The following is a 10,000-nucleotide window of genomic DNA, read 5'->3' on the forward strand; positions in this document are numbered from 1 at the left end:
TGACATAGCGCGGTACCGCTATCGACTATAGGAGGCTTGGCAAGTGGCTTAAGCACTCAAACAAGCACTCCAGTTAAATGGTTGGCAAGGAACAGCTGGCCAGACTGTGACTGCATAATATATAGGATCCCTTTAACTTTAAAGCTTGTCTTCACTGTGTTGCCAGCAGTTAAAGAAATGAGTTGCTGTTTAATGTCGAGTAACCCTGGAGACATCGCAAAGTTTAATCACCCATGAAATAAACATTGCAGATAATCTGGCACGTTGCCTGCTCGTCTGTGCACGCGTCACGTGGTACATCATTCGCGGTCCGCGCAAACATTATAACTTTATTTTAAAATGCCCATTTTTCACCAGATTTGCTTTGATTCCCTGTAGAACACTTCGTCAAACCTCCAAAATATAGATACAGATATGGCGGACGCTATAGGTAGGCAGTCCTTCTGGCGGACAGGGCGTGAGGTCAAGCAGTGAATGCATTAAATCATACAGCTCAATGAAGCTCGTTAATTCTTCAATAATTGTTCACTCAATATAATTTTCCAAACACTTGAAAAAGGTAAGTTTAATGCTTTCGTAATTTCACATTTTCTTGTGTGTACGTATATGGAGAAGGAGGGAACATAGCCTTACTTGCTTAAAGTAAATAGGTAAATCGGCTTAGTTATAAGACTCATTATTTACTTAAGTTATCAGATTTCACAACCAATTTCAACTCTTATTTAGTCCAGAGGATATCCCATCCTCAAAACCGAAATCATATTTCGATTATATACTTAAATTAGTCCGTGAGAGTAGATCATGGAAAATCATATCATATAATGCATGAAATTGCTCCAAGCTCCGAATTTGAAAACTATAGCACTTACAAAAGTGTTGTACACAACAATTCGTAGCTATGATGAACAGGCATTCGATACCAATGAGGAAAGTGGAAAAAAAAACTTTATCATTAAGAAATCGTTGTGGCCTGTTCCAAGTCAAAGCATGGTTAAAATGGCCAAAACATATGGCAGCTTTAGACCCAAGCGAAGTTACCTAGGATACGCCTTAAGACCCCGTAGAGAGCGGTGACCGAGGAGGCACCTGTTAAAGGATATAATTAAATAAGTCCATTAATTATCCTCAAAAGGGGTGTTTTAATTCACCCAAACACCCAGTTTCAGTCCTGCACTACCTTGGAGTTTTCTTCGTATGCATGCAAAGTTTCAGGATGCTTGGTTTCATGGTTTTGGAGTTATGGACACACACACACACACACACACACACACACACACACACACGCGCACGCGCACGCGCACGCGCACGCGCACACGCACACGCACACGCACACGCACACGCACACGCACACGCACACGCACACGCACACGCACACGCACACACACACACACACACACACACACACACACACACACACACACGCGGTCATTTGGGGTAGAAGAGGTGAGTTTGGATGGGGGGTGACCTGAGAGAGGGGTGAACAGCTGTCTTGAAGGCCTGGAGGGAAGAATGGGACTGAACAGACTGGGGAAGTTCATTCCACAGGTGAGAGAAAAGAGGAACAAATGAGTGAAGGTGATCAGTGAGCAGAGATTTTTAGAGTTTAACAAGAAGAGGGTTACTGGCAGACCATGTGTACCCAGCAAAAACCTGGGAGGAACAGAACCAATTGTGTTAAATCGCATCTCTGACCTAAAACTTTTAAAAACCACAGTTTGCCATGGATGCTCGCTTTCCATCAAACATTCTTTTTTCCAACTTCAGTGCCAACTCACCCCCCTCACCCCTCACTCTCACTCTCAAAGCAAACATCCCACTCTTCTCCCTCCAAGCCCCCCTCTCACCTCTCTCAAAAATCCCCCCCTCACCTTTCTCCCCCCTCACTCTTCCTTCTCAAAGTTGCCCCCCCTCTCATCCACCAACCTGCCTCCCTCCACTGCCCTCTCACCTCCATCTCTTCACTCCACCTCCTCAAATCCTCAACTGCCTTCTTCCTTGTCTCTTGTTCCCCCTCTCCCCCAGCACCACAGAGCCTTTTCTCCTCCTCATTCGGCCCGCTCCCCTCGCTGTTCTGCAATACACCACACTCCTTCAGCAACCCTCCTTACCTGCCCCCCTCATCCCTTGTCCTACCCTCCCCCTCCCCCTCCACCTCCTGCACCCAAAGCCTCCTCCCCTTCCTCTTCATTAAAAGTGTGGACCTCAAATATCCGGGGCCTTCGCTCAAACCTTTCAGATCTTTCCATACAGGTTGCCACTGACAAACCAGACATTATCTGCCTAACAGAAACTTTCCTCTCCCAAGACGTGTCTGACTCCCAAGTATCTCTCCCTGGCTACTCCCTCTTACGGTATGACAGACCTGAGCCCCGTCCTGGTGGAGGTGTTGCTCTCTTCATCAAAGACTCTATTCCTCACTCTCCATGCACTGCTCTCACTCCCCCACACCCCCAGGAATACCTCTGGCTTCGGCTTCCCCTTCACTCCCACCTCATGTTTATATGTGTACTGTACCGTCCACCGAACAGTGATGACTCCATCTACACCTCACTATCCGAAAACATGGACCATCTTCTATCTTCTCATCCAAACTCTCTCTTCCTCTTATGTGGTGACTTCAATTGTCATCACGCCAGTTGGCTCGGTGTGGGTACCTCTCTCACCTGCCATGGCACCTCAGCAAAAGCTTTCTGCGACTCATTGGGACTGACTCAATCGGTCAACTTCCCGACCCGGATCTCAACCAATGGTACTCCATCTCTTCTGGATCTGATTTTGACAAATTTCCCTGACAATATCTGCTGCTCTTCCTTCGCTCCAATTGGTTCTTCTGACCACGTCCTTGTCAAAGTGGACATCTCTCTGGCTGTTATCAGAGAACCACCTCACCGCCGTCGAGTCTGGCATTTCACTCAAGCCGACTGGCAGGGTCTCCGAGCAGCCATCAAACTTACAGACTGGTCTCCTATCACTACTTTCTCAAACATCAACTCATCCTGGGAATTCTTTCAAAGAAACTTGCTCTCCCTCATGCACAGATTTATCCCCTCTCGTGTTCAGTTGTCTTACCCTTCCTCCCACCCTTGGTTTACTGAAGCTTGTGGCGAGGCAGTTGTCCTGAAACAACTTGCCTTTGCCTCATGGAAAGCAAACCCAACTGAGGGCAATCTCAGTTCTTTCCACAAAGCTCAGAACAAGTGTGTATCTACCCTCAGGAGAGCCAGAAAACAACATCTTTCTCATCTCAAGTCTGAACTCTCAAACCTCTCTCCCTCCTCAAAATCCTGGTGGCGTTTAATCAAATCTGTTTCTGGTGTATGTTCCCCCTCCATCCCCTCCCTTACCTCAAATGGCCGCACTGCTGATTCCACACGTGATAAAGCTGAATGTCTAAACTCGGTGTTTGCAGCTAAATCTTGTGTCCTAAACCCATCACTATCTCTACCCACTTTACCCAGTCGCACCCAACTGTCCCTGGACTCTGTATCCTTTTCTCCTGACAAGGTGGAGAGCTTGCTTTCAAACCTCGAGTCAGATTCTGCAACCGGTCCAGACGGCATCAGCCCACGTGTCCTCAAAGCCTGCTCTTCTGCTCTTGCTCACCCTCTCTCTGTTCTATTCACCCTCTCATTTGCCCAAGGTCATCTGCCATCTGCTTGGAAATCTGCTAACATCACTGCCCTGCATAAAAAAGGTGCAAAAACAGATCCCTGTAACTACAGACCAATCAGCCTTCTCCCAATCATCAGCAAGGTGATGGAATCCATCATCGCCTCAGATATGAAATCCTTCCTCTTCTCCAATGGCTTGATTTCCAATCATCAATTTGGTTTCAGACCAGGTCACTCTACCCTGGATATGCTGCTACTGCTCTCCCATCAATGGATGGAGGTCCTCAATGCCAGACAGGAAATCCGAGCCGTATCCCTGGACATATCACGTGCTTTTGACACAGTCTGGCACCCTGCCCTACTCACCAAACTCTCTTCCCATGGTATTCAAGGCCATCTCCACTCATGGCTCGCAGACTTCCTCTCCTGTCGCAGTCAACGTGTGGCCCTAAATGGAGTTCTTTCATCCCCTCTTCCTGTGCAGGCTGGAGTTCCTCAAGGTAGCGTTCTGGGCCCTGTTCTTTTTCTGGTTTTCATCAATGATCTCTCGGACTCTCTGGAAAATCCTCCATTTCTCTTTGCCGACGACTCCACCCTCTGCCGTACCATCTGTCATCCCTCAGACCGGCAAGCAGCAGCTTCTTCACTCACTGCAGATCTGGATAAAATCACAAACTGGTCCAACACGTGGAACATGTCTTTCAATCCAGACAAATCTCACACTCTCACTATGTCTCTTCGAAAGGACCGTTTACAAAACCCCCCCCCCCCATCCACTTTCTCAACAATCCTCTGGAAGAAGTCTTTTCTTTCAAGCTTCTAGGTCTCACTATCTGCCATGACCTTTCCTGGGAAAGTCACATTTCCAACCTCGCCTCAAAAGCCAGTCGCCGACTGGGAATCCTCCGTCGTGCTAAGTCCTTCCTCGGCCCTCTTGAGCTCCTGACCACTTACAAAGCTTTTGTCCGTAGCCTGATGGAGTACTGCTCTCCCCTCTGGGCTGGTGCTCCTGCCTCCCACCTTTCTCGGCTTCACGCTGTCGAAACCAGGGCATTTAAGATCATCGGCATCTCCCGCAATGAAGCTGAGTCTTTGGGCCTCTCACTCAATCACCGCAGGTTGGTCGGTGGTCTTTCTGTCTTCTACCGACTCCTCTCCAGCCTTGCCCCCCTGCTCTCTCTGCGATTTGTCCCCACCACATTTCCACAGGGCGCTCAAGGTCCGCCAACAACCCCCTTCTGGTAAAACTACCAAAATCACGAATCACTGCTCATCTTCACTCTTTCATTCCTCTTTTTTCCCGCCTTTGGAATAAACTTCCTCACTCTATTCTTTCCCATTCTTCCCTCCAGGCTTTCAAAACAGCTGTTTACCACCACCTCTGATCTTCCCCCATCCAAATCCTCGATCTTTTCTACCCCCGATAATCCACCCAAGCCCACTTCCTTCATTTCTCCTGCTTTCCTTCCTGAAAGTCCCTGAAATGTCCATCTTCTCTTCGCCATGTTCCCCGTCCCATCCCCATCCCTCTCCCTTCCACAGTTCACCTAATGTGTCTGTTCCCCACTGTTTTGTTCCTTCCACTCCCGCCCCTCTTGTCTCATGCCTCCTTGCTGTGAGTTGTGTGTTAGCTCTCATACGAGCCTCGACCAAGGTATACAAAAAAAAAAAGAGAGGGAAGAGGGTGCAAGACCAAAAAGGAGGTGGTAGAATACAGAGCGGTGAAAGTAATAACACCAACCTGTCTGAGATGTGAAAGTAGCAGGCCTAGATACTCAGCTTCGTTGCAAAAGATCCCAATGATCTTGAGGGACTCACTTTCCAAGGCATCAAAGATGGGCAAGGTGTGAGATAGGGACACCAGCCCAAAGGGGATAGCAATACTCTATCAAGCTGCGAATGAAGGCCTCATAAGTTGTCAAATGTTCAGACTGACCATGAAAGACCTTAAACGATGGATAATGTCCAGTCGGCGGATGGCTTTGGAAGCCATCTTGGAAATACGGTCTTCCCAAAAAAATATCATTGCTGATGGTGAGGGCAATGTTTAAGAGACTTTACCTAATTTAGTAATTTGGTTCGGGAGGGTTTGCCCGACAGTCTTTTTGGAAATGCAGGGTGAGTGTGTGGGATTTGTCAGGGTTGAAAGACATATTCTAAGTGTTGTGCCAGCTCCTGATTCTATCAAGGTCTACAGAGAGGAAGAGACTGCTGTACGTCAGTCTGAAGGATGAGGGATGATACAGCAGAAGGTGGAATAATCAGCAAACAGATGAAAGGGATTTTCCAGGGAATCAGAAAGATCACTGATGAAAATGAGGAATAAGACTGGGCCCAAGACCCTGCCTTGTTGCACTCCAGCTTTGACAGGGACAGGAGATGAGAGGATCCCGTTAAGAGCTATCCGCTGAATACGGGAGTGGAGGAAGTCAGTGATCCATGAGAGGAGGTGGCTTTGCATGCTGTAAGCAGAAAGGTTTAAGATAAAGTACGAACCACTCGCTCTGAGGCGAAAGAGAAAGGTGAGGCACCAGACTGTATCAAATGCTTGAAAAATGTCCAGAGAGATGGCCCTGATCTCATGTCTGACATTGAGGGCTCATGCCTGGTGTTGGCTTAATGGTTATGGTGGCAGACCTGGGATCCTAGGTTCCTGAGCTCAAATCCTGCTTTACCATTGAATTAATATCAGGTGGGGCTGACTCAGCCTGTCATCCTTCCGAGATCGGCAAAAAGAGTACCAGCTTGCTGGGATGATTGAGCCATTCAAGTATCCTGTGTCGGAGTGGCGACCCATCCAGGATTGTGCCCAATAGCCCCAGAGACTGCTTCGGCAGCACCGACGCTCTGCACAGAGTATGGTCCCAATGGGTGGATGGATGATCCATTGTTAGTAGAGTAGAAACAGCATGTCCAAGGTCGAATGGCAGGGTCTCAAACTGAACTGATTTTCTGAGATCAGGTCGTAGGAGAAAAGGAAGGAATTTATGTCAACTGCAATGATAGATGCCATGGCCTTGCTTAAAATTGAAAGCAAGATAATAGACCTGGAGTGAAGAGTACCTGTTTGTGTATAATTTTTGTGGATTTTAATGATGTTGGAAAACTTCCACGCAAACGGAAACTGACCGAGAGAGAATGATCGAGTGAATAGAGCCAAGAAGAATGAAGATGTGCAAGAGCAGAAAAGCAGGTTTTTTTGGACACATGCACTCATGCTGTCTGGGCCTGTCGCAGTCGAGGTTTGCCAGAAACCTCTCCACCTTCTCAAGTGGGAAAGACAGCATCCAGGAGCAGTTGGGTACGAGAGTGTAGGGTAGGTGTAGGTCCTGAGGGGTTTGGAACACAACATTTCAAAGGAAACACAGAAGTGAAGCATTCATTCAGCCTTCTCACGAGCTGAGTAGGCCTTGATGCCATTTGAAGTGGGGGAAGGGATGGAGGAGGAGCATACACCAGAAACAGACTTGACAAGGTGCCACCAAGTCTTTGAAGAAGGATAATGCTTTGAAAGTTCATTCTTGAGATTGGACAGATATCTGGCTTTCCTGGGAGTAGACACACACTTTTTCTAGGCTTTGTGGAATGATCTGAGGTTGCCAGTCAGATTTGCCTTCCAGGAAAAAGGCAAGTTGTTTGAAGGCAACTGCCTCACCAATGCTCATATGCAAGGCGTATTCCAAAGTGTTCCAGGATGGTAATAAAGGTTTTTTTTCTTTAATTGCTAATATAAGAAGAATGAAACTAACAAATAAGAAAGGTAACAAGAACGTAGAAAACCAATAACGTAACAAATAAGAATGTAGCAAACCCTGGAGGTAGTGAACCAATGAGGTGGCAAACCAAGGAGACCGCTAATCATGGAGGTAGCAAACCAAGAACGAAGCAAACCAGGAAGGAGGTGAACCAAGGAGGTAGCGAACCGAGTAGGGAGCAGACCGAGGAGGTTGCGGACCGAGAAGATAACATCGGTACAACACCATGTCTGTCACAAAAATGTGCACAGGAATCATTTCAAAACGTACTGCCATGCTGGTGTGTGTGCTGTAACAAGTGATCACGTGGGGCAATGTCATCATCCGGCCAAACAGTATGAGCATTTCTGCAACAAGGACGAATGAAGTCAAAGTTTCTTTACCGATGGCGATTGAGATGGAGCGTGGCTCCAATCCGGTAATGAACTTCCGACGTAGGGAAAGTCGATCAGGGTCAACAAATACCCTGCGGTTCACAGCAAACCCTTCTGCAACTACCTCCTGCACAAAATAAACACAGGCATAAAAACGTGCATTTCATTGTCAGACCTCTTAACATTACCTCCTGTACAACACATTAAATAACTGGAAGGGCACTCGATGGAGCGCATACCTCCGCCACGCTATGCCTGATCCAGGAGAACATATCGGGCCCAAGAAGTTTTTGAAAGTCATGCTATATATCACTTTTGGCTTCATCTCTCAACGATGAGGAATCACTTTAAAAATAAAAAACCCACATCCAGATCTGATATCTTCACCAAAATCGAATCAATTTGTCCTTGTCATGCTCAACTCATCCACCAAGTTTAGTCCGAATCCATCCACGTTTTGAGATATCGTGCTTTTCATTGTTTTAGCCCGATCTCTGAATTGTGAAGAATCACTTAAAATTTTTTTTTTATCAGATCCGGATCTGGATCTTCACTAAAATCGAATCATTTCGTCCTGTCCACCAAATTTCATCCAAATCTGTTCACAATTTTTTGAGATATCCTGCACACAAACAAACAAACACGGATGAAAACATAACCTTCCACCTCTGGTGACGGAGGTAATAAATGCATTGTGATGGAACCACAAGGTTTGTAGAAGACGAAGAGTTTGTTTAAAGTTGTTGTTTAAAGACGAAGTCTCACCTTGTGCAAGACTAAAGAGAAAGAGAATAGAAGGCAACGCAAGGAAAGTAGGGCACTTAGAGAATATATGGACGCAACAAGGGGATGAATGAACAGGAGGGGAGAGAAGAGGAGAGGAAACAGTACATGCGTGTAAATGTTAAGGGGTGGAGGAAAGTTAATGAGAATAAACAAGCTCAAATGAGCTAAAATCCTCGTCCTCTTAATGATGAGGTTATAAAAACGAATATGACGTCATTGTGATGTATCAGGTTTGCGATAAATTATCTGTGCTCATACCCGGCTTGATTCCCGCAAACAGAATTCAAAAAGCTTTCCTAGTTTCAGAGATGATTTTTTTGGGCGATTTCCATTAGCGGAGATATTATGATGTCATAACTTTTTTTTGAGGATGAATTTTCACAATCGGAGATGGTTACTGTCTTCGCGTGGGCTTTCTGCATATACATGGCAAGTTTCAGGAAGTTTCGATGAAAACTGTAGGCTGTGAAACAAAAAAGTCCACAAGAAGAAGATGAAGAACAACAACGTGAGTAAGACTGAGAGATCCTCCACAAGGATCTAAAAAAAACTCAATGTAGGTAAGGCATGAAGGATGACCTTGATGGTGCATGACCAACTTGAAGCCCTGGAGGGAAGAGTGGGGTTGAACAGATTGAGGATCGCGGCGGTTCCACTCGCGGGAGAAGATAAGAAGGAAGGTAAGAGGGTGAATGATGAACCTGGACTTTGGGAGTTTCACAAGGAGGGGAAGCCTGAAGAATGGGCAAACTTTGAGGGATGGAGGGATGAAAGGGCAAAGGGGGAATGACCAGAGAAGAAGGCAAAAATTGAAGCCACCAACCTGTCGGTGAAGTGAGGGCAGCAGGTCCCGTGCCTTTGGTTCTTGTTGGAGATTCCACAACATCGAGGAGAGACAGGTACGTAATGGGGGCTTCAGCCCATCGGAGAGTACTCCATCGAGCTATGGACTATGATAACGTCAGATTTACCCAGGAAGGACTTGGCACAGTGTGAGATGCCCAGTACTTGGATGGCTTTGGAGGCCAGTTTTGGTAAATTATCTACCCAGGAAAAGTTGTGCCTGATGGTGAGGCTCAAAAGTTTGAGACACTGAAGCCCTTTCAGTGGTTGATCATGAAAACAGATAGGTGAGTTCATTAGACAATGCTTCTGGAAAGACAGAGTTAGAACATGAGATTTGCTATGGTTGAATTACATGGTACAAGTATCAGATGAGCATGTGTTTATTTTCAGGTCAGCTAAAGAGGGAAGCAGCTGCTGTTGGGATGTGGTGACGTGCAGCATAATGTGGACTCATCTCGAAAGAGGAAAGGAGTGCTTTCCAGAGCATCAAAGGGAAATATGTCTACATCTCAGGAACAAGACTGGGCCCAAGTGCCTTGGAGCATTCCTGCCTGGACAAATAAATGAGAGGATTTGTTGATAGCAACTGAATGACAGCGCGAGTGGAGAAGGTTAACAGCTCAAGTAT

The 10,000-nt window shown here is 46.5% G+C and overlaps 1 protein-coding gene across 7 annotated transcripts in view; it reads right to left on the reverse strand.

Annotated features, from left to right (window-relative positions):
- Positions 1-10,000, reverse strand: part of LOC147010304 (histone-lysine N-methyltransferase 2A-like) — a 155,134-nt gene that overhangs the window by 63,815 nt on the left and 81,319 nt on the right. For all 7 annotated transcript variants that reach the window (XR_015052271.1, XM_085859137.1, XM_085859136.1 and 4 more), the window contains one exon: positions 7,750-7,867. Coding sequence is in view for 6 of the 7 variants with exons in the window: in XM_085859137.1 (XP_085715263.1) it covers positions 7,750-7,867 (118 nt within the window). In the remaining variant the exon portion in view is untranslated. The remainder of the gene's footprint in view (positions 1-7,749; positions 7,868-10,000) is intronic.

This window comes from Eptatretus burgeri, chromosome 16 (assembly GCF_056783735.1).
Source record: "Eptatretus burgeri isolate ZD-2024b chromosome 16, Ebu_testis_v1, whole genome shotgun sequence".
Classification (NCBI taxonomy): Eukaryota; Metazoa; Chordata; class Myxini; order Myxiniformes; family Myxinidae; genus Eptatretus; species Eptatretus burgeri.